At 41.9% G+C, this 23,982-nt stretch overlaps 1 protein-coding gene and 1 long non-coding RNA gene across 2 annotated transcripts in view; one reads left to right on the top strand and one right to left on the bottom strand.

Annotated features, from left to right (window-relative positions):
* Positions 1-10,627: 10,627 nt before the first annotated feature.
* On the top strand, positions 10,628-13,549 carry LOC148183773 (uncharacterized). The gene is made up of 3 exons (XR_015773214.1): positions 10,628-10,755; positions 11,351-11,492; positions 12,705-13,549. It is a non-coding gene; the product is annotated as an uncharacterized LOC148183773 (long non-coding RNA).
* A 127-nt stretch (positions 13,550-13,676) lies between these two features.
* Positions 13,677-23,982, bottom strand: part of ZCCHC24 (zinc finger CCHC-type containing 24) — a 107,207-nt gene continuing 96,901 nt past the window's right edge. Inside the window, exon 4 of the mRNA XM_005520480.3 lies at positions 13,677-20,143. Within this exon, the coding sequence (XP_005520537.1) occupies positions 20,030-20,143 (114 nt within the window). The 3' untranslated portion in view covers positions 13,677-20,029. The remainder of the gene's footprint in view (positions 20,144-23,982) is intronic.

The raw sequence follows: 23,982 nt of genomic DNA, 5'->3' as shown, positions 1-23,982 counted from the left end.
CGTGTAGTCAGAGGTATTTTACAAGGATTACAACATCTTAACCAATTCCCAGTCAGTTCATTTCATCAATAGCAACATAAAATCACTGCTGATAAAACATATGGACAGAATGATGACAAACAGGTAATGATGACGGCAGGAAAATCCGGGACAACTGTGAGAGTGACTTAATATTTTTTATACAGCCAGCTGCAAAGCTGTACTGCAAGCACAGAGGGAACACATACAGAGCGAGCAGAGCATCCTCAAATCTGCTCATCTGAAGGAGTTAAGGGCTGCTGTGGAGTCAAAACCCAGCACGAAGCTTTCACTATGGTGCTGTGGCAAAAGGGCCACTGCAATTCCTGGGAATAGGAAGGAGAAAGAGGGGAAGTTTAAACAGGAGAGTCAAACAAAGGTGTGCTCTTTGTGGTTCAGGGACTGCTGTCAAAAGCTGTTGAAAAAACAGGCAAGTGACAGAAAAGAGCAACAGAAATATTTGGAGAAAAAAAAATTACTTAAAGAGACTCTTTAGTTTAAAGGAAAATAAAATGGGAGAGAGGGAAATAAATATCTGAGAGTGACATCATATAGGTGGAATGTGGGAAAAAATTACCAGGGACTTAATTTTCTGTATGAAAGCACGAAAAGACACACCTGGAATCTGAGGTGTGCAAATTAATATAGGAAATGAGGACAAGTACCTCTCTTTGAAGATGTGCTGGAAGAGTTATGTTATATAAGAGTCACTGGGTGAAATATAATGACTTGTAGCATATGAGCTGTCACAGTAGATGCTCTAATGCTCAATTTTGGCATCTGAGTCCATTTAAACAACCCTTTCCTGATGTGAATCTTGGCTTCCCAACACTCCTTATCATTTCTTTCTACTCTTGCTTTCAGTCTGTTCTTGGAGTTGTCTCTCCATCCCTCCCTCTCTCTCTCTGTGTCTCTCTCCACTTGTGTTTTTATTATACCACTGCAGGCAAAAACTGGCAGTTTGAGAGGTCCTGAAGGGAGTTAATCTCCCAGCTTCATTTGAATTCAAAGGGAAATGGGTGCCAAACACAGATCTTGTGAAACCCTTTACCCAGAGCACTGAAATTTGGTATAGCTTTGAAAAACTCGTAAAAGCAAGCTCGCTGATAGTGGGCTGTCTTGAGTTTTATTCCTTCATCTTAAGCGTTTTTCTGGTGGGGGTTCTATAAATATACACACCGATGACTAGAAACAAGAAAGTACATGTCTGGCTGTCACACACCAATTTTCTGCAAGGAAAAATCACTACAGTTTTTTAACTGGCTCTTTATCTCAAAGCAGCAAGTATCCAGACAGTTGTCTCCAACTGTTGTTATTAAATTCAGCAGGAAATCCATCCTGTCCAGAAGAATTATTAGTTTCCATTGCTCCTGGAAATGTCCAGAGATGTTAATTTGTGTATGTTTGTGTTGCCCAAGTAGTCGAGCAGTGAGCAGGGCCATGGTTTGATCTTGTCCTTGAGCTCAGGGAGTTGGGTGACAGCTGTAAAACTGAAGTTAACATCTAAGCCAGGGGGTTATTTATGAAGACAAATCTTCCCGAAACACCCCAATTCCTCCAGCCAAAAATATGTTTCACATCAGAGGGCAGTGTTTGAAATTAGGAGTTTAACATGTCAGAGAGGTGCCCAGACGCCATTAGCAGCATTTTTTGCCATGAAGAAGTTGGTATTTGTCAGCTATTTCTGCCCAGAGGTGTGTGTGATTCCACAGTTTCCCTTTTTACATGCAAGAGGAAATAACTGTGGTGGCAATCTGGTCTTTGTCAGAGCTGTAGGTACTCAACCACAGAGCACTCCTTATTCATACCATAAGGCCCATCGGGAGTGGAAATCATCGGCCAAAGAAAGAGCCGAGCAAAAGCAGAATGGGAGAGGATTTTGCCTTGGCCAGGTGCCCAGAGCAGAGTTCCCCCCTTGCCAGTGTCACCCCAGTGCCAGCAAAGAGGGACCACCCTGGGGACCTGGCCCCTGCTGCCTGGGGTCCTGTGAGGGTGCTGGGGAGCCCCTGCTGCCAGGGCTGCTGTGCTTCCAGCCATCCTTGTTCACCGTGAAGGTGACCACTGGGACAAGGCAGCCATCAGAGCTAAATCCCAGTGCTCTGCCAGTATGTAGCACACAGGTTTCCCCCTCCTCCTTTCTACAGCACAGGAGAGCTTGAAAATATACCCTGAGTTCCCTACTGGACCGCTCTCCTTGGCCAGTGGAGAGCTGATGGGATGGAGAAACCGGCATGCTCGGCCTTGGCTGGACCTCAGGCTGCAGTGTCAGTCCTCGGGTCCTGTCAGCCATTCCAAAATGATGGATTAACCTGGAGTAAGCCAGGCAGCCTGTCAGTGAAGTTGCAGTACTCAACCAGCAGCCCTTGTTTGTTTTTCAGAAAAAAAGGACTCTAAGATCTAATACGTTGAGAAAAGTCCAGATTTATCTTTAAAACTTTGGTTCAGCTTGAAAATCATTGTTTTTCTGGCAAACTAAATACATTAACTTTTTAAAGGGGCTTCTGCATGAGGTCTTCATTTAGCTCTCAGTAACACCACAGCCATGTATAGCTATCTGGCAAAGTCTTCTGGAGAAGTATGACAGACAGCACAGAGACAGCCTTCAGAAATAACCATGCAGCACTGACATAGCTCAGATGCTTGATTTGACCAAAGATCCTTCTGGACATGTATAAAATGGGCCTCGGTGAACACACAGATCCCCCTGAGAGGCTCACTGCCAGCACAGCAGCGAGAAACAGCTGCAGCTGGAGGTGCAGGATGTCCCATGACACCAAGGGGGGATGGAAAAGCTGGAAATGCAGCTGGCCAGGGAGCACTGCAGGCCCCCAGCACCAGCACGAGCTGCTGACACAGTCCTGGGGACTCGTGAGAATCACGCTGGGTGCACGACAGTGAGTTTTGCCTCAGCCAGTAGGTGAAGGCCTGGGTTGGCTTTGGGGGCAGCAGGCAGAATTTCTCAAGAATTGTCAACACTTGCTGTGTCCTCTCCATCTCCTCCTGGGTGCATGACAGCATCCCCAAGGAGCATCACCCAGCTGGGCTCACCTGAAGTCAGTGAAATCTGTACAACTTCTTTCCCAGCACAGGAGTGGTTTGCAGGACAAAAATAGGGGCTGTATCTGCCCTTCATCTGGCTAACACCATTGATAGCCAACAAGCTCCATGTGCTGAGGTTGAAGCTGCATTGAAGCTGACCATCTCATCAAGTTTTAAGGAACAATTTCAATACATGTGTAATTTTAGAAGGGAAGCAGGTTGTTATGCTGTAGTCAGCTCCCCACCTACTTTCTAATCACTGCATGAATGTATGACAAACCCAAAGGCTTTGGATTTTATCTGTTGTGCTTTTCTGTCTCCCTTTCTTATGGTTGGGATGCTTGTGTACAAGGAGCCAAGGAGCACTTCTGTAAAAGTGCTGACAAAAGACTGACAAAAAACCTGGTCTAGGATTCTGCAGAGGGTAAGAGCACTGCCCAAATGCCCCTGTGGGCACCAGGCTGCCTGCAGGTTGTGCTTCTCCCTGTATTATTCTGTCAGGTTAGCACTGAACCACAGCAAATGCTTATTTATTAAGCTTTCAGACCAAGATTTGAAAGAAAATAGATACAGAAAAAGAGAGGTATAGAAAATAAAACACGGAACATGAAGATTTGAATATCAGCAGTCAATTTCTTCTGCTGTTTTCAGGGTCTATTTCTGAATTCCAGCAACATTCATACACATCTGGCGTTCAGAACTTCATCTTTTGACTTTCTCCTTTCACTTCTCTCTGCCTCCAAGCAGGCATCTTGGCTACCCAGGAATTTTGCACACAGCCAGCCAGTCAGTGTGGCCAGTGCTTAGGTCACCCGTGGCTAGTTGGGGATCCCCAAGTTTCTAGTCAGCTTTTTTACCTTCTCTGAGTAGTTTTCTCTTCCTTCATAAATTTTTCCATGGATTTATAGGTTTCATTTATAGCACATTACTTGCAAACTCACAAACTTTGGTACATTTGGAAATTCTCATGGAGAAACATAAGAAAAAGGAGTGTATTGTCCAGCTGTCTCTGGGGCAGCACGCCCTTCCCACCTTCTCTAGCTCTGGGAACTTCACACCACGTGCACTCTTCATCAGGGCCCCACAAATGAGGCAGGGCTTTGGCAATTAGTAACAAAACTAAAACACAGCCATTCAAAAAAACATTACTAAAACCACACATACAGACTAAAAGCACTTTTCCACTGATGAGTTCAAGATGGATAAAAACCTTTCCATGTCACAGAGTTCCAAACAAGGAAGAATTTGAGGAGACATTTCCCGTCTTTCAAGTGCTGTGTTTTACTATCTAATGGCTTATTTCTGTCAGCTCTTGATTGTCTGGTGCAGCAAAGGATCGGGATGACCAAGACAAAGTAAAAATAAAGATAATACAAAGCATATGGCAATTAAATGGTAGGAAAGTAAAATAAGAGCAGTGTGGAAGACTGAGTAGCACTGACCTGGGCAAGGGTTGATGTGGAGAACCATGTGATGGAAAAAGGGTGCAGCTGATCCAAGCCCTTTTGTAACTCACTTTGGGTTCCCTGTGTTCCCAGAATGATTAATGCCCAGCTTTGTAAATCTGCCCGTGAGTGGTTGAGGACTGTTTTATTTATTTTTCCTACGTGGCCACATCACTCCAATAAAGTGTTTTACCCTCTGTGTGTTTCTGGTGAATGTTCAAAGCAAGGTCAGCACAGGGGAATAGCGAGCAGTTTGCACTGTCAGCCACCCCTGCAGGTCCCTGCAGGAGGAGCTGGCCATCCTGGCCAGTGGTGATGCCCTCCCAGCCCTGGTCCTGGCTAGGCACTGCAGGCTGGCTTTCCTCAGCAAACCGGCTGCAAATGGAGTTCAACACAGGTGTACGCAGGGGAGCGATTCAGGAAACGTTCACAGATGTTGTAAAATGTCTCCAGCTCCCAGCCAAGCTGCTGGGGGCTTTCAAAACAGCTTACCACTGGCTGGAAAATGTTTATAGAGAGAACCAAAAGGCCAGAACATTCATTCATGTTTGATTGCTCAGTGTGAGACTGAATCCTGTCCTTGGGCTCGGGCTGTTTGGGCAGGTAGGTTGCAAGGAGGATGTGCAAAGCCTTATCAGGCAGCTCATTCAGGAGAACTCATGACTTTCACAGAAGTACTTTCTGGCCGGCTTTTTTCCAAAGTAACTATCCTCGCTCTCTCCCTCTGGCACCGTGACCCTGGAACAAGCGTATCACAATTTTGGCATGTGTGGAACATGCTACCACAGTACAGCAATATTATATGGCAAGCACAACATATGTTTTGGAAGAGAGTTCAGTTTATCTTAGCTGCTCCAAATTTACTTGACCTGTTTAATCCAGCTTTCACACTACATCATTTTGATGACTGGGGACTGCTTTTAGGTCATGCCCCACAGAACATGTGCAGCCAGTTGGCCTTTCATCTGTATGCTTAATTGTCCAAAATGATTTCCATGTCATTAATATAAACCCCAATATCCATGATAGGCCAGGCCACTCCATTATCCACGTTATGTTTGGCAGGTGCAGGGTCTGTCCCACTGAGAAAGGAATAGTGTGAACATGGCGTGCTGGGGAGTCCAGACAGCTCCCTAGCTGGGATTTATCCGATTGCTCCCTGTCTAGGCTGGGGGTGAGTTAATATTGACTCAGGCACCTACAGGACACAGGTGAGGGGCAAAGCTCGTGGCACGGATGCCCCATCCTGCTCTGGATGCTGAGCCATGGCTGTGCTTGGCTCTTTGCTGCTCTGCATGTGGAAACAGCAGCTCGGGCTCGTTCTGGTGTGGGGACTGCTGCCATCCCCAGTGATCCCCAGACACGCCTCTTCTCTTGGGAGCCGCCCCTCCGAACCCCCAGCCCAGCACTGCGGCTGCCAGAGCTGCTGAGGTCCTGGGGCTGAGGTGAAGGTGCAGGGCCAGGTGAGTCCCAGCACTGCTGCAGGTGGTCTCTGGCACAGGCTACCCTGGAGGATGGGACAGCAGAGAGTGTCCTGCTCATGGATCACACCAGAAGCACCACAGCTGTCATCAAGGGATGAACAGTGGCTACACCTCACACACAGCCCGATGCACCTGTGCTGCAGCTGTAGATGTGTCCTCTGTCTTGCAGGGACTTGTGTGCAGTACCCTGAGCGTGGTCCATGCCCCATACAAAATGAGGTGGTTGCCGTGGCATCATTTCTTTACAAGAGAGCTGTTCTTTCCCCTCTTCTACCCTCTGATTTTTCCTGTCAATAGCAACAACCCTCACCCCTGCCTGGCAGCCACTCCCTCACCAGCCAGCTGAATCATCCTGGAGACAGGAGGCTTTTCTGGGTGCTAAAACTTTACAAGCAAAGACTTACAGAATACACCCATATGCCCTGCCTGGAAACTGGCTCCCAGCTCTGCAGAAAACGCCAGACAGTCTCAATTAGGCATTCGTGGAAAGTGGGGACAAGCTGGGGCTGGAGCCAGAAGCTGTAAAGTTTTCCACGTTTGCCAGCACCGATCCTGCGGACCCGTCTGCTCATTCCATCTCGGCCTCCTTCTCACTAGGCAACAAAATGTGCTGAAAGGAGGCATCAGGAAGATCATTTTCATACCCAGCATTCTCTGGTTGCTGTGCTGCAAAACCATTGCACTGTGCCGCTTGTCTTCCCTAAGGCTGAGAGGAGCAAAGTGCTGCCCTGGCAGTGTGTGCCCTGCCCCGAGGAGCCCTGCAGTGGCTCCACCAAAAGAAGCAAAGAGGCTCCAACCAGGCCATTCATGGGGCAGAAAAATCAGATTCATCCCTGATGGGAAATCCTCCTGGTGCTCTTGCACTGAGGATTGACAGAAGGAGCTTTGGGAAGAAGAAGAGACCAGGACTATTTGGCTGCAACCCAGCTGCAATTGGCCACACATGGGGACTAATGGAGCAAGCAGGAACTCAGCTCACACTCCTTAGAAAGCAGTGCTGCCTGCCTCATCTGAGACTTTTTCAGTTCTCTGCTAAGCCAGTGACTGAGACTGTGTGAGAAAGAGCAGAAATCACGATTGTGACTGGAATACAGAGACCTTGATTTGCTTCCTGTGCAGGCAGGGAGATGGCTGTGGGCACTTACACACTGTCCTTCTCAGAACAAAAAAGTTTTTTAAGGGTATGACTGGCAGTGGAGAGCACCAGGGTGTTTGTCTGTGCTGCAGGTGGTGTGGGGCAAGGGCTGTGGGGATGTGTGGCAACACAATTAAGGATGTTTGGAGGGCACAGCATGTTAACATAATCCCAAATACATTTTTGAAAAGACAGGGGCAGTGCAAAGAATGTAATACAACTTCAGATTTAAAATGAGCAACAACTGTAAAATACAGGCAGTGAGGAAGGAGTTGGGAGAGGTAAAAGAAAGTGAGGAGCTATGAGGCATAGAGGGACTTAAGATTTACAGTTCCAGTTATTTTAGGCACAATCACTTACAAACTAAATCTATAGGTGAAGGAGCCTCTGATGTAGTTCAGCAACTTTATAATCTAAATATTCATGTCTCATTCCAGTCACTGAACAGACTTTACCCAGCTGAGTTTTTAGGAAATGAGTGGGGGGGGGTTTTGTTTGTTTTCTTGCTTGTCCTGGGTAACAGGACACAGCCTTGGAGTGAATTAGTGGAAGATTTCTTTTTCTTTGTTTCTTAGGTATCCCTGAAAGAGATTGGTTACATGCTGGAGATTAGACAGTATCTGCACTAAGAAAAAAAGTACCATTTTTAACTCTTAAGAAAACCAGAATATGCACTGGTGGTGAAAGTGAGGTTTATATGCCCATCACTACCTGCTTTGTTGTCTATCTTTGCAAAAATAACCCAGGTGACAAATTTCCCTTACTTATCATATTTAGAAAGCTGTTTGAAATCAGCCACATTTACTGGTAAGGTGTTGAAGGAAAGATCATGTTTATGAAGTGTATTAAATTCTTATTAAAAAAATAAATATCTAAGATTTACCACACACGTACAGTCCTAGAGAGAGCAAATCACACAAACCTCAGGCTGAACTTCCCCTTTTCTGGGACTGTAAAGCCTTCTTTGAGACCCTATTGCTTCTCCTGTTGTGCTAAATTCTTGCAAAGAGATGCACAGGGTTCAGTGTAGGAAGCAAATCAGGGGAGAAAAAGGTAATTTTCTTCTCTTGGCTCTGTTTATTTCACAAAAGCCTCCTGATGTATCTGTTTTGGTCAGAATATTTCTGTCTGCCTCAGACTGGCATTTCCTCCACACACAGAATGATGGGCAGAGGTATTTATGGCAGAAAAGATAAAGCTTTTCTCAATCCAGACATGCTCATCTCACCCCTTTCCCGCAGCTCCTGGGTGTGAAGCTGCACCCTTGGAATAAAAGGCATGACTTAAAAATCAGCAGATGGGGAAACATGGGTGCAGGTTCACCAACCCCCTTGTTGATTCAGGGTGTCCTGAGGTGTGGCTCAGTGCTGGCCAGGAGGGTTTAGCACAGCGTGGCTGGAACCACTGCAGGAGCCCAACACGGCTTGGCTGCCTCCCATCGTGACATGGTGCATGGCTCAGCCAGAGCCCATAACCTCATTGTTATGAGCTCCATTTACTGGCCCTCTTGGAGCTAAGAGGTGCTTAAACACCTCTTAGAAATTTTCCTTGGCGCAGTAAATTCTTTTGTGACCCCAGAAAACCGTATGGTAAGGCTAAGCGAGGGCTAAACCCTGTCCTTGCCACTTGGAGAGCAAGAGTGGGTGGTGTGGCCCAGCAAGCAGGAATGCAGTGTATAGGTGCATTTAAAATAGCTTTAAACACAGCTAATTTGGAACAGCTTTAAAAAAAACCTCAAAAACTATATGCAAGAAATTTAAAATAATTAAACACAAACAAACAAAAATTGCTACAGTAGTGCAGTACTGTGCTGGAGACTACAAATTATGGGGGTGTTTCAGTTAGTTTCCTGCCAATTAGCCCAACCAAGTGTGAGCATAGGTGAGTTGCAAGGTCTTCTTCCAGAGCATGAAAGCTGGGGAACTGAAGGGTGTTTCCCTGGGCAAGTCTGAGTCTTCCCCAGCAGCTGTCAGGTGCCTGTTGGGTGCTGTGTATTCCCTTGAGTACAGGGCTGGAGTATGTTTACATTCACATATTGCAGCTCCTAATGTCACACAAGAAATAATCCTTGGGCCAGGGCAACAATCACACTAGCATCTACTCAGGTATCCTCTTTCCTAAAGTAGTTTGGTGAGGGAAAAGATACAAACCACAGGCAGTCAACCTTCTGTTGGTGCCACCTCTTGCTGCTGGTGGCTTCTGTGCTTTGGGACCTCCTGAGCAGGGTTACAGCTTCATGGTTAATAACCCCTGCAGTTTTGGGTTTTTTAATGCGGTTTTGTAGTTGCTTTTGATCTCATTTATTCTTTTGACAGCTAGAATATCCCATGACTATGCATTTCAGTCTGCTGTGTGAAATTTTTGTTTTAATTATATTACCTCAGATGTTTGTATCCAAAATTCCCTTCTTCTAGGAGAGTTGTAGAAGAAATTAATATTTCTTCCCTAATTTGTGTAATTTTTTATATTGTGGGATACTAAAATATCTGCCCTTAATGAACTCTTTTCCAGAAGATGGAGGCCCAGTGCACAGCTGCCTTTCACAGGGAAATAATTTCTTTCATTTCATAATTCCTGATTATTTTTTTTTTATTTCTGTTTTGTCCTTTTAAAGTGATAAGGATCATAAAATGATGTTTTCTCTTTAGTTTCCTGTTCCTGCTTACAAATCCTGTTTGTCTCTTTTTTTAAACTACTATGGTTTTGAGTTGAACAATCCAAAATAACACAGTGCACTTATTCCTGACTATTACTAGATAATTTAAAATCTGTTATTCAATATGTACTATTTGGAGTATTCATTTTTACTGAGCATCAGGAACTCTGTCAGCTGCTACTTGTGCTTGATTTTGCTTTCGCTACTCTGAATCAGTGCATTACTCTTCACCTCCCAACTTGATAAACCTGGTTTCATTCCTTAAAATCCTGGAACATATTGGTGTGAGTGGTTGTCTTTATTTAACTCGGTCACTTTCACTTCAGTTTAATTAAAGAAAGGCAAAAACTTGTGGTAGCCAAGTATCCAAAGAAGTAACCACTCCTTAGTTGCTGGGCAAGGTATTAGTCGCTGTGTGTAATTTACAAATTGTCCAAGACATTCAGAAACTTTAGCAGGGTATGTTGGAAAGCAATTTTAATTGGTTGATTTCAAGCTATTCAAGCTTCTGTCTAGTGAAGCTCACTTTTGTATGTCCCTTAGTGAAATCTCTACAGCTGCAGAAGATTTAACTGTGTTGACCTTTCAATTCCTGTGAACATTAAAATGAGATTTGTCTCTCCTAGATGTGAACTGAGCTATCCTTTGCCTCCTAGCAGCCTGTGAAGATTCCTGTTGGTGGCACTGATGTCTGTGCTCTTTTTTGCTGTTGGAGAGGGCTCCTGGGTTTGTGCTGCAGCAGGCACAGGCAGGCAGGAAGCCCTTGCACCTGTGGCGGAGCTGGTGCCCACCCCCATTCCCCTCCATCCCTTTCCCACCCCCCACACAGCTGGCCAGCACAGATGGAGCCCTCAGCAGTCAGGGCCAGTAGCCAATTTAAGTGAAGCAGAGAAAAAGGAGGCCCTTTCCAGGGGCTGTGGGTTTCAACTCTGAATTTTGACCTGAGGGTATTCAGCAGAGGTTTCCTCTGTGCTAGTGGTATTTGTCTATTTATCATTGTTTTATTTGCAAGCAGGGAGTTTTGAGGTCTTGCTTCCTATTACTTCTGCAGTATTTCACTGCATTATTCCCTCAAGCTTTGCTGGGTGAAATCAAGTGAGGCATACTATGGAAATCCTTTGAGTTGTACCACCTTATGTTGCAAAACTTTAAGGAAACTTAATGGAAAGCTGGCTAGTGTTAGATTTCCCATACCTGCTGCTATGATGTGTTCAGAAATTGTATAAGAGAAAGCTTTCTTATGGTGTTCTGGCATTCTCTTCTCTGGTGAACATGAGACTAGAGTAGTGATTAAAAGATCTTTGGTTTATGCCCTGTTCCCCTTGAAGTGTACATAAAGCATTTGGCTATGATTTGCTTTCTCTGCAGGCATGGAGCTTGGTTGGGTAAGCTGGGCATGCAAGGTCCATTTTTCCCTCCTACTACAAAAAAGGAAAAAAAAAATAATGATGACTGTATTTTTATTTAGCTAAGTTCATGGCATGGAAATAAAACCTTCAAAGAATGCCCAGGGTCACTGCTGCTCCCGTGTGCCGTGTGCCTGGGCAGTGATTCACCCAGGGCTGTCTCACAGGGCTCTGCTCTCCTGCACAGCAGTGCTGGCTGTCTCTGCTACCCTGGGCTGCACATCAGTGATGCTCTAACACCTCACAGCTCCAATTACCTCTGCTTCAGCCTTGGCCCTTTGGATGAGGACCCCATAAAGGCTGACCGAGGTAGGTGTTTCTCGGCATGTTCATTTGCAAAATGTCTTACAAAGCTTGCAAAAGGATTGTGAGAGTTATTAATCTAAGTTGTTTGAATGAGTTCTTGCAGTTTTGGTATCGTGACCGGTTTTCTGGGTTTGGTTATCTGAAATGTGTTTGAGATACAGATGGCAAGGAAGAGCAATTGCATTACTTTCAGTAAAACAAAAGGGTTTGATGAGTAGGAGTGCTGGCTGTCCCCACACAGGAGTTGACAAATGATCTGCTTCTCTAACTCTGGAAGGTGAACACTGGAGAAAAACAAACCTGAATGTTGCGTTCTATTTTTCAGGATCACAAACTACATATACTTATCAAGAGGAAGAATTTTATGCTCCAGCTAAGAGGTTTCTTTAGTTCTTGGTGGAAAGACCTGGCTGTCAGCATACAGCCCTTGGTGTTTTAGGTTCCTTTTTCCTTGACAATGTCTCTTGTGTACAGACTTTTGTAGAGGGGTATGGAGACAGGAGCAGCCTTTTAAACATTTGACTGTTATATTGCAGTCAGTATTCTGTGTCTGTGGGCCCTGAGTGAGATTACACAAGACTGTTTCCTCTTCCTAGCTGGGATTTCAGGTCTAGTCTGTACAGCTGCTATGCTGTGGGGAGATCTGAGGAGCTTTTGGTGACTAATTTGAGGAGTAGTAGCCTTGGTGTGCTGTTTAAATGGGTTTTCATTTAAGAATAATGAAACAGCTTTTTATTTTAAAGTGTCAGTGTTATATGAAATCCCCGTTAATCAAAGCCCTATTGTTTTTCCTATAGTGGGAATCATTTGCCCTTCCATTACAAGCAGGTTGGTGCATTGTCTCTTGACCTCACTCATAGAGCAGGAAGGCGAAATGTTTGGCAATGAAAAATGAAGGAATAGTAGTTTGATTGTTTTTGTTGATGCCATATTGTTTGTGTTAATCTACTTTTGTTTCAAATATGAAGAAGTTATTTCTTTGAGGAATCATAGAAAATGTGGTAATAGGGAGCTAAGACTTCGCAGTTCTGCTCAGCATGTTTTCTCAGTTGAGTGCTAAATCTGAGGTGTTTGTGGGTTTTTCAGGAAGCCCCAGGTCTTCTCTAAATAGAAAGATGTATTTCAGTTCTGAGCTTGGCTTTGTGGCTTGTATTTGCTATGGGAAAACTGCTGTAGCCAAATTTAAAGTGAAGAGCAGTATGCTTTATTTTTCAGACAAAAATTTACCGACAAGTTCTGAGTATGTGCTTTCCCTTTCCATGAAGCTCAGCTGGGGATGTTGTTCACCACTTGATGAGACAGTCACTGTTTTCAAGGCTTCAGAACTGTACAATTCCTTGTCAACCTCTTCTTCCACCATTGCATACCAGTGCACAAACGTGTGGATGTGTTCTTGCTCTCTCTCATGTGGACTGAATGAGGACACAAATCCAGAAGTCAGGCTTGCTCTGTGATAGAAATGGTCTCAATGTGGTGAAGATCTCCAAGCGGCAAATATGCACTGTACTTGTAGGGATGATAAGGCATAGAAAAATGTGTGCTGGTGTGTCTAATAAAATTTTTCTGCTTGTTTTAAATGAAGGAGATCTCTTGTGTTAGAGGCCGGATACCTAAAATCCGAAGTTAATTTCTTGACACCCTTATTTTAACTTCCAGTCACTACAGTATTGTCTCAGTCTCAGGAGAAAAATACTTGCCACTGAACTTTGGCTGGGATTGTGATAAGAGCCTTGCTAATACACAACAAGCATTTAGTAGATCTAGTTCTTGCTAACTTCTTGTGTGTGCAAAGAATGATGATTGTTATTTTTCATTAAAGTAGCTTGCTGGCACGTAAGCTCTCCTGTCCCACCAAAGGCTACAAGTTAATTGAAGTTTGATTATAGATTTTCCTTGAGAAGGAATGTTAGACAACACCAGGCAGTTAAAAACGAGGAGCTGGCACTGTGAACCCAAGGTGTCCCACTAGCAGGGAAGAGCTGTGGCCCTGGCTGTGACCCTTGCAGCACAGGGACTCACTGCAGAGGAGAAAGTCGTCGTCTTCTTCCCATGGTCTAGCTGTGGTAGGGCAGGTTTGCTCCACAGGCTCCAGACCAAGGCTGGCCAGGCTATAAACAGGAACCCACTGCAGCTGGGAGTAAATTGTCAAAGGAAGGAATGTTCAAGGAAACCACGCCACACTCTTGCTGGGTTTTTTTGCAATACTTTAATACAGCATTAAAATGCTAGAATACTAGAGGAAAGCTGTATACTATCCAGCAAATAAGGCACATGTCGGAATGCCATTTTATGGACAATCCACAACAGAGGTTTTACAGTCTTGTTAGCAACACAGTCACCAGATGAGCAAGCTGTCATCTTGATTGCTGAAACAGAACTGGTACCTCTGAGGCCTTTGTCCATAGGTTTTGTTTGTTTTAGCTGTACAAGTTTATTAACAGTTACAGAAAAAGAAATTACACAATTTGCCAACTGAATCTGACAAAGTCAGTGGGTACAGCTAAACAAATGTAATAATCATTAGGTTAATTTTTTTTTAAAGCTGAAGAAATTCATAAAATAGTGTTAGTTTTAGCACTATTACACAATGCAGTGAGTGCTGTACTAAATAACCTTTTAAAGGAAACAAGAATCCAGTACAGGCCTGGGCAGACCTCCCATTTTAGCATGGTAAAATATCAAACTAAAAACTCAATCCTTCATAATATAATCAAACTACATGAAATGTAAAGTGTAAAATGCTTCGAATACGTGCACATGCATATTCTATATTGCTATGAGTTCTAATTAAAATAAACGTAAACCCCTACAATAATCTACTTCAATCCTTTTCTCTTACATCCTTTGATTGATATTATTGCTATAGATGATACTGCATAGCTGAGCTCACAGTCTGCAAAGAGTTGTGAAAGTCAAGTTAAACAGCGTCCCAACCAACTTTCTTCCCCCCTAGTTACGGGGGAGGGAAGAGGCACCACTTGAAACCCACCACTTGTGCTTCAGAGTTTCTGAAAGCTGAGTCTCCACGGTGCTTTCAACATCTTCTGTGTCTCTCACAAGGCCATAAAGTGACAGTATACTGTTATTTGCTCCTCACTTGCTACATGTCTAGTGATAGCTTTTCTAGCACTCCTTCCCCAAATACACATAAATAAACTGTATAAGCATTTTCATATAAGTCTAAGCACTTGAATAATACACTGGTTACTTAATACTGATATTTTCATCCAAGGATAACAAAAACAATATGGCTTAAAGAATTGCAAGGTTTTTTGTCAGAATTATGTACCAACTTTCATATAATATTTTATGTAGACAATATTTCCTTCTTAATGTAGTTCTGTTGCATACTTTATACAGACAAAAGCATTGTAAAAAAAAAAAAAGTAAATTATTTCCATAAATATTTTCTTGAGGATACATCCTTAGTTCTGCAAAATACTGCAAAATACTTAAGAAAACTCTTACCTCTGTTAGTATCCTAGTTGAGAGGAAGGCCCTTCTGAAAGCTTCCCAATTGTAAAAACTTTGCCCAAAAAACAAACAATACTTTTTTAAAAAGGCCCTCAAATATATACAAAAAAGTTACTGCAAAGAGTTTCCAGATAACAATTCAGTACTATAAGAAATATTTGTAACCATTCAAAAATTTTAACATCTAAAAAGTTTTCCAAAATACACACATAGTATTAAAAAAAAAAAAATTGAAAGAACTCTATGTCAAGTATAACTCAAGATAAATACACATCTGCAAGTAAAACTGTAAAATACTTCATACAGGGGTAAACATTTATATCAATCATCTATAGCTAGTAACTGCACACGATTGTCCCTTTGAAATTCATCCTAGAAACACAATCCATCATCCCTATATCTAAGATCTCAAACAGCCCTCTGAGCACTTGAGCGATATAGCAAACTCAATGGACAGCACTGGTTTTGCAGATAAGAAAGAGATATGGGGTGAAGCCCAGTTGGGAGTGGAGCGATATCTGAGAGAATGATTTTTCTATGGGGATAGTTCCATCGCGTTTTAAAATATGTTGGCAAAGGCAAGTGGAAAATATATGTCTATCTACTTAACTTGAAAAACACGTGTTGATGATTTATTGCTTACTGTTCAGTGGACAACTCTTAGGATCCAGAATAGGAAAAAAAAAATCTGTGACTGCAGGACAAAGAGTACTAATCTATGAAGTCTGACATTTCCAAAAGCTCTAAACTTTTAATCTTTTAAGGTGGTTTCTTTTTTTAAAAAAATGCTAGAGTGTCACAAGTATACGATCCGTGCATAATCTAAATTTCGTGTTATACAAAAAGGTAAAATGTAGATAATACTTCTAGGTATAAGGCTTCTCTCAGACATATGTAACTTCACATTTTTAGTTTAAAAACTAAGTCCCATATAATGGGGAACTTCAAAATACACCTATTTCCAGAAATAATATATACTCTTGTGTATTTATCTGAAATTAAATAGCAACTTTGAGACAAAAAGGCCTCAAACTTTGCTTGTGTGGCATCGTTTTACATCTGTGGTAGCAGCAGTAGAAACTGGCTAAAATGGGGCCATCCTTTAAACTACTAGGATTTTTCTTCATCACCCTTAAATGAAGTATTTGTAGTAACTTCATTGTAGCATCATTAAGTTAAAGCAGCTAAAAACCTACAACACACATTTCAAATTACTCAACCATTTTTCCAGAGGAGTGTCAATGCCAAATTTGATATGAAATGTTATGACCAACTCATGAAACAAATTGTGGGTTATTTTTTTTTGTTCAGTTGGTTTTCTGTTGTTGTTTTTAAATAAATAAATCAAAGTTTAAAAAGATCTCCAAAAGGGTGAAAATTAAAGAAAAATAGAGTGTTCTGGATATTACTGGGCTGTCAACAGCGAGCATCTGAGTTTGAAAATCCAGTTTGCCAAATAAATGCACAGAGCCAAACTGCTCTCAGGTACACCCCTAAAGAATACTCAGTTTAGGGAGGCCTGTACTGATTTAAAACTTTTTATTGATGCTTGCTTCACTTCTGCCTATACTATCTACTAATGCCTTCAAGGATTGCTAGCTGATGCTCTAAATGCAGAGCTAGTTAGAGAACATCAGAAAGCAGCCACTAAAATTTAAAAGATAAATCAATTCTTAATTTTTCCAGTAAAAAATCTGCACATTTACCTTTTTTTTTCTGTTTTGGAAAGAGCTGGTTACATCTATAGGTGAATTACTTTTGCGTGGGGAGGGAGGGAATAGAAGAAATCTATGTTTTGTAATCTTTCTTTCCTTTGAAATGAAATTTCAGAAATGTCCCTTCTGTGCCACTAACTAAAAGCCAATGGTCATAAGCTGCTACACACAATTACTTATGCGGATGTGTTTTTCCAGCATCTCCAACTGCACGGACTCGAGTGCGGAGCGAATGCCTCGGGCCCAATGCTCCAATCCTACGAGCAAAGTCCTGCAGGGAGGGACGGAGGAATCCTCCCTTGGGCTGAGCTTGGTGCTCCTGCCTTCCCCAGCCTCAGCTTTGGGGAGGCAGGTTGAGCCCTGTGCAGGGAAGGGGTGCCCCGTGCCGACGATGCATCCCGCATCCCGCGCCGGCCGCGTCTGCGGCCTCTGGCTTAGCACAACCTACGGCAGTGTCGCTTCTTGCTTTTCCACACGCTGTGTCCTTCATCTGCTCTTCCCCAGCGTGAATGCAGGGGGAAATCTGCTCTCCTCTTCATTACAAATATGCTAAGTATTACTTAAATACTTTATATGTCTTCTGCCTAGGAACACATCAATAATATAAATACTGAACTCTCATAAGTATGCTCTTAAGAATTATTATGCTACACCTATAGACATTAATTATGTTAAAGTAGATCATGTGTATTTTTAGTACAATCTAAAAATCCATAAGCTAAAGGCATTGCCTTGCAGTGTTGAATCTGGATAAACAATTCTTAATAGGGCACTGTCATGAAAATAACAATGCTTATAATGGTATATTTTAGTCAGCTTTTTGTCAGAACTTGGTGGTGTGTGATATAGTAATACAGCTATATCAAGAGTTGTGCTGTTTTACTGGATTTAGTGGTTATCGTAACACGGAGCTTATTTCAATACTGAACAAAATGTTTGATAGCAACATCTTAGTTTCAGGGAGAAAATAAAATAACATTTTCCCTTATCTTCATCTAAGGGGGCTTCTCTACGTGTTCTTTAGCTAGATGTAAACCATCGAGGTGTTTTTTTGTTCATGTACTATTAAGTGCTCAAGGGGAAAAACTAGATCTGGTTTAAAATGCTGCTCTTTCAAAATTACTCATGCTTGAAACAAACTATTGAGATTAATCCTAGAGGTCAAGCTTAGAAAATCCACCCCTAGATTTGCCTGTGTATTTTCTTATTTGTATAGACAGATTAGTATCTTTGTTGAGAGAATTTGTCTCTAAGTTAATTTGTGAATCTGTGCAAAAGAATGTGTTTGCATTTGAAAATGCTAAAACTGCATATCTTCACTGAGGCAACTGAACTGTTTATTAGTGTTACTTTCAATAATATTATTTTCAGCTATTTTAGTTGGAGTTGCCAACTGGGCAAAAGTAGTTTCCAAGTGATTAATTCAGTTAATTCTATTTTAGCATTACATAGCACTTTTCATCCAGTGATGCCAAAACACTTAAGAGATATTAAGTAAACCTCACAACTCTCCTGTGAGGTAGGTATGCAAAAGTATTATTACCCCCATTTTGCAGTTGGGGAAACTGGGGTCCAGAAGGATGATGTGACTTGCCCAAAATCAGGGAGCTACAGAACAGCTGTGGTCAGAAGCCAGGAGTCAGGCTGCTCATGCACTGCTGTGACCAGCAGGCTGGGTCACCTGGGCTGCCCAAAAGTAATGGAGATTGCAAGATGTGTACATGCCACTCCCACCGAACAAGCAGATGCAATTTTGCCCTGCTTATAGCAAAGCAGGGAAATGGCAACAGTTTCACCCAGGAGCAAATTTGTCAGGAGCATCACCTTCCCTAGGTGAATGCTCATGTAAGTTTTCTACTTGCTTTGTAAGAGCTTGTCTTGACATACTGGCAACATCCTGCTATCACTTGGCATAAACCCCCTGCTGTCTTTGCATTAGGGAGCTTCAAAATAAATTTAGTTCACATCAAGCTGTTTAGGATTTAAAGTATTTTCTCTAAGTATCATTCACAGAAATCAATCTGCTTAAAGGAAACTTCATAAAAATATAAACTGCTGATGTAAACCCCCCCAACCTCAAACATTATCCCTCTTAAGTTTTTAGTGAATGCTACAAATTGCTTGTTGTGTCCTTTTGCCAATGTACTCTCACATAAACAAACAAACAGGATACTGTCTCGAGGTACTTTCAGTCTATATTTGCCAATCCCTGATGAGATGTTCTTTGCAGCAGGCCATCCCTGTGCAAAGTTCTACCTGAAATGGGACAATGAAACAGAATTCCTAAATTTCTCCCCAGGTATGTAGGTGCTTCAGGAAGACATAAAGAAAGAGGGTTACACAGAATGTTCTCCATGCCTCAAAACACCCCTATGGCTAACAAGTTGCATATTATAACAAATTTCTATAGTAGAAAACAGGACATAAAAATATTTCCAGAAAGTGGCTTTAAAACTGCTATAAATAGTAAGTTTGGCTAATCTTTCAGTTAAGGGTTTTAGGGTCAGTTTTAAGTATTCTTATCCCCTTATTCATAGTAAATTTAGTGTGCTTGTGGCCTAATGAACATGACATGCACATAGAAGGGGCCATGTCAGTGGGATTATATGACAAGAGAAGGATCTGGTTGCATAAGCAAGCCAATTTTGTCTCCTCCAAAAACCTCTTGGAATCTTATGGCATTCCCTTTCTACCCAACCCACACCCTCAAACAATTATTCACTTTTTTTTCCATGTCCTGCAAAAATTATTTTGCCTAAGCCCTGTCCAAGAGATGGTAACAAATAGAAGTCCAAGAAATCAGCAGCACAAAACTTAAGACTTTCTAAAACTGGGAAAGCAGTAATTCTCCTTTTATGCTGTGGCTTGTTTCATCTTCCTTTGTCTTGTCATATAATAAGAACAGTGTTGTGGGTGAGTGCTTGCAATTAGTGGCCCCACAGTTACTGAACCTCTGCAAAAGCCATACATGTAACAAATATTCCTTGTGAATATTATCCCTTGCCTTATGAAAAGTACTTCATTTCACCTGGCTGTGATATAGGGTCTGTGTAAACAATCAGCAGAACCTGTAACTGTAGTTCTGTTGTGAACACCTCAGTAACACTTTATGTGTGTACACATATAAATTTACATATATATGTATACAAATCATAGTCCTGTAAATACCTATTGCATGCATGCACATGCACAGGAGAAATGTTACATTCTATTAATGGTAAGGCATATTATTAGATAGGCAATATTGGCAATTATTTCAGCTTTTATCTTGGTCTGTTGTGCTGCTGTTGATCGCATGCTGCCAGAGAATCTTTAAGGATGACGGGGATGGGAAGAGGCCACTTGGAAGGTTTATTGCACACGGCGGCAGTAGTAGCCCAAAACTTTGCACTTCTCACACAGATGCTGAGGATGTTCTTTGCTCTGGTCTGAAACATCCAGGCCGTCCGGCTTTTCCAGGGGTCTCTGCAGTGGCAGGAAGGAAACCAGATTAGATCCAAGGCTTTGTCCTTGTTACTCCTTATTAAGCATGTGAAGTCTACTTTTATGTCTCAACTGAGCTTTCTGCTGGCAATTTAAAAGGTACTATGTTTCTTTCCTGAAGGTATGGAGTGGTTTTTTCAGCCCTTCAGCTCTACATTGGTTCAGAGTGGCCTCGCAATTTAATGTTGTTCTTCATAAAGGTGGTGTTAGTGTTGTTGTAGACAAATTACAAAAATACTGAATTGAGGACTTTATTTATAAAAGCAGTAACAAAAGAGTTCATTTGCTTAGCTCCATTAACTTAGATGTCCCAAAGGCATTAACACCTAAAGCATGGGAATCCCATTACCCAGCAATGCAGAGCAGGGATTACCAATGTTAGGACTACCTGCTACATGAAGAAAACTGTCTTAACTATGCACAGATACCACATAGCTAAATTGTGTTTTCCCAATAGCTAGTCCCATGTTTTTAAGGCTGAAAGTTTTGAAGCAGAGCAGCTGCAAAGCTATTAATAATAGTTAAAAAAAATTCCAAACTAATAGAAAACCAAAACAAAATCCAGCCTCGTGACACAATCCTTTGCACTGAACCTGAGTAATAAATTATGTATTTTTAATAATATTAATGAAATCACAGCGTTGCAGGAAATAAAGCTGATTCACTGTTAGTACATATTTGTGCTTTCATTTCCCATGGCATGTAAAACGCTTCACAATCATTCTGAAAATAAAATACTCATGTCAAATATTGTGACAAAGTTAAATGTTTGGGAAGTGTAATAGGTAGGGAAGTGATAGAGATGCGAGGCAGAACTTTAAAAAAGTGCACCATTTGCTTGGAAAAACCCCCAAGTTCCCTAACTCATAATTGATCTGTTTTCAGAAAATGTATCCAAAAGACTGTTTCATTGCACAGTGCCATGAAGGCAGCAGTTCTTCCGTGGGACTGTGGTAGACACAGCATGTGGTGTGAAATCTGAAAACTAGCCATAAGCTTCTCACTGTTTTTACAGGGCTATTAGACCCTTGCTTATATCTTCAAAATGTGATTCTTGGAGCAGTGGGTGGGTAAATATAAATTACATTATCTTGGTCATTTATCTCTTAACGCCTTTCTTAAAGACTTTTCTTTATCTGTAAGGTCTGAAAGTACATGTGATCATCTAAGATTTCATTTAAAAGTTCTTCTTCAAGCCACCTACCTGAAAATCTGTGGACAGGAAAAGAGATATTTAAAGCTTTTTTTTGGCTATGTAATATTGCAAGAACTGCTCATAAATCAGGGAGTAGAAGGGTTTCTCAGCTCTCTGAATAGCTAAAATACACAAAACACATTCTACCATCTTGAACAAGGGATGTCTGTAAATTCTTGCTTGATTGTACTGGATTATAAGTGCAACACTCTTATTATGTTGCACAACAAGTCAAAACAAGATATAGGAGTAATTCAGTAGCGATTGTCAATGGTTTGTTTCTGATTCAGTGTTTTGAGCCGTGATAATGTCCTGTACCAGGTCTTTGAGTCTAACTTCATTTACATTTCAACTGCAAATTGGATTTCCTGTGTCAGATGAGGAAGGTAGATGGACTCTTCATCTCCAAATGCCTTGCAACCCTACTGAGCTTTAAATGACTTGTTCGATGTCACTATGTTGAGATCTCAGATCAGAACCAGGAATTCTGTTTCTAGACTTGCAGTCTAAGCACTGGTGCAGATACTGCTTCTTCCACAAGACAGGCAAGTTGAGTAAGTGTTTTTGGTCAAAAAAACTGCCCTTCTACCTCATCTACCACTTATTCCACCAACATCTGCACACACATATTCTTCAAGAATTTGCATTACATAAATATACAAGGATGAAGTGCAGATTCTGGAGTCCCAGGGGTTAATTTACACTCTTCAACAGCGAACCAGAGTTTTGAAATGCTACACTTGAAACAGGCTATTTGACTCAGCTCTGATTGCTTCTACATGCTAGCTGTGCTCTGATTAAAGAGAAAAATACAGCAGTTATCATGTTTATTGATATAAGCCAGATTTTTTTTTTTTTTTAATATGCAAGGCCTTGGGAATCATTTTTCCTGGAAATAGTGCAAAGGACATTGGGAATGCCTTGAAGCGCCAAGAGTTTTTGGATGGTTTTCAGAAACAATAGCTCTCCGTGGTTTGCTTTCCCCCTGTGTTGATTGAGCTCAGCTTTTTGGCCTGCAGAGCATTTTGATTTCAGAACTGTTATTGTTACCAGTGTGTTACTACACAGGCTGGGGAGAGAGGGGTTACAAATGCAGGAAAGCAGGTTGCCAAGGGCCAGCTGGAAGGAATGAAGCCATGCAGAGCCCAGACTGCATTTCTGGTGAGGTGGTGGAGGGCTGAGGCTTTGAAATTGGTAGTGTAGTTGTGTGGTTTGTGTCTCAAAACCAATTCAACCCAACTTTTGCATAAAATGAAATCCCAGCTTATCTCCATTTGCCATTTTCTCTTCATTGGTTTCTTGCGAAGACAAAAAAGAACCCTTTAATCACCCTGAGCAGCAAGTGTTGTCCTGCTGCTGTCTGTTACTAGTTGAGGAGAACCTAGAAGTAATAACCTTATACTCTTGGAACCCTTCTTACACCATGCTAGAAGTGTAGGATGCTAGTGGAAGAGCTGAGTGTCCATCAGGGCTGGGCAATTCTCCCGGCTCTGGTGTGGTGGAAGCAGAGGGGGAGGTGAGGACAGTGGCACCAGAGGGGTGCAGCAGGGTCTGGCTGCTGCACACTGCTGTGTCAGCTCTGGGGACTGCCTGAACTCTGCAGGAGACACCAGTAACTGAGGAGGCTGCAGGAGCTCTGCACTGCTGCTGGGGACTCAGCCATGCACTTGGACAGGCTGTGGAGAAGGGGACAGGCTATTTAGCTGAAAAGTGAACTCCTTTCCTTAGAAAGTGGTGAAACGGGGCTTGTAGAACAACAATAAATCCTGTTTTGTTCCTCAGGGGAAAGGTAGCCTTTTTTTTTCATTAGATGGGGAGTTTAACTGTAAAAGTTAAATTTTTCTATTTTTTCTTTTCCCTTTAAATGCAAGCATTCACAGTTATATTCTTCCAGACTTCATTTTTGTGCATCTTTCTTTAATTTTCTCCTAGTAGTTGCAGGGTGGAATTAATCTTGTGCACTCCACCAGGAAAGCATTTGGTGGTGGTGAATAAAGATACTGCCTCAGGGGAATGAAGCTGAAATAAATTTAGATTTATATATCAATTCCTGACCTGCAAATTAACTTCTGATTGTGAATTATTGCTGTCCCAATCTACATGTACTGCATGACCTCTGCATTCCCCAACAGTCAGATGAAACCCCAAACCCCTCAAACAAAAAATTCACCCTGATGAAGTGTTAGATATTAAAGAAAGGATCACCAGGACATCTTAAGGGAAATAGCTTCCACTAAGATGTAGAATGGAATAATGTGTCTGCTTCCATTTGTATTTAGAAGACTGACATTTTTTCTGCTGTAGAATGGAACAATTTAATTGCACCACTGATGGATAGAAGATCACATGAGAATTCAAATGAGAGAAAACACTTAAAAATAATTTTCTGGACTCATTTGCATCAAGTCTTAATGCAGCAAATGAGATGATTAAATGTCAGATTAGGAATGTGAATAGAAAGATTCTGCAGCTATTGCTGGTAGGATAATTGTTAAGTTAAAGTCTTAAGGAGTCATGCTTCCCTCAAGAAACACATACTATTGCAAATTTGTGAATTTTTAGTCCAATAAAAAAAATTGGGCACTGGGGAAGGAAAGATTAAATGCAATGTACATTCTTGAGCAGC

The sequence above is a fragment of the Pseudopodoces humilis genome, chromosome 9 (assembly GCF_049639895.1).
Source record: "Pseudopodoces humilis isolate 2021_Gansu_Grassland_sample_001 chromosome 9, ASM4963989v1, whole genome shotgun sequence".
NCBI lineage: Eukaryota > Metazoa > Chordata > Aves > Passeriformes > Paridae > Pseudopodoces > Pseudopodoces humilis.
The sequence above is the reverse complement of the archived record's forward strand: the minus strand, read 5'-3'. Positions and strand labels throughout refer to the sequence as shown.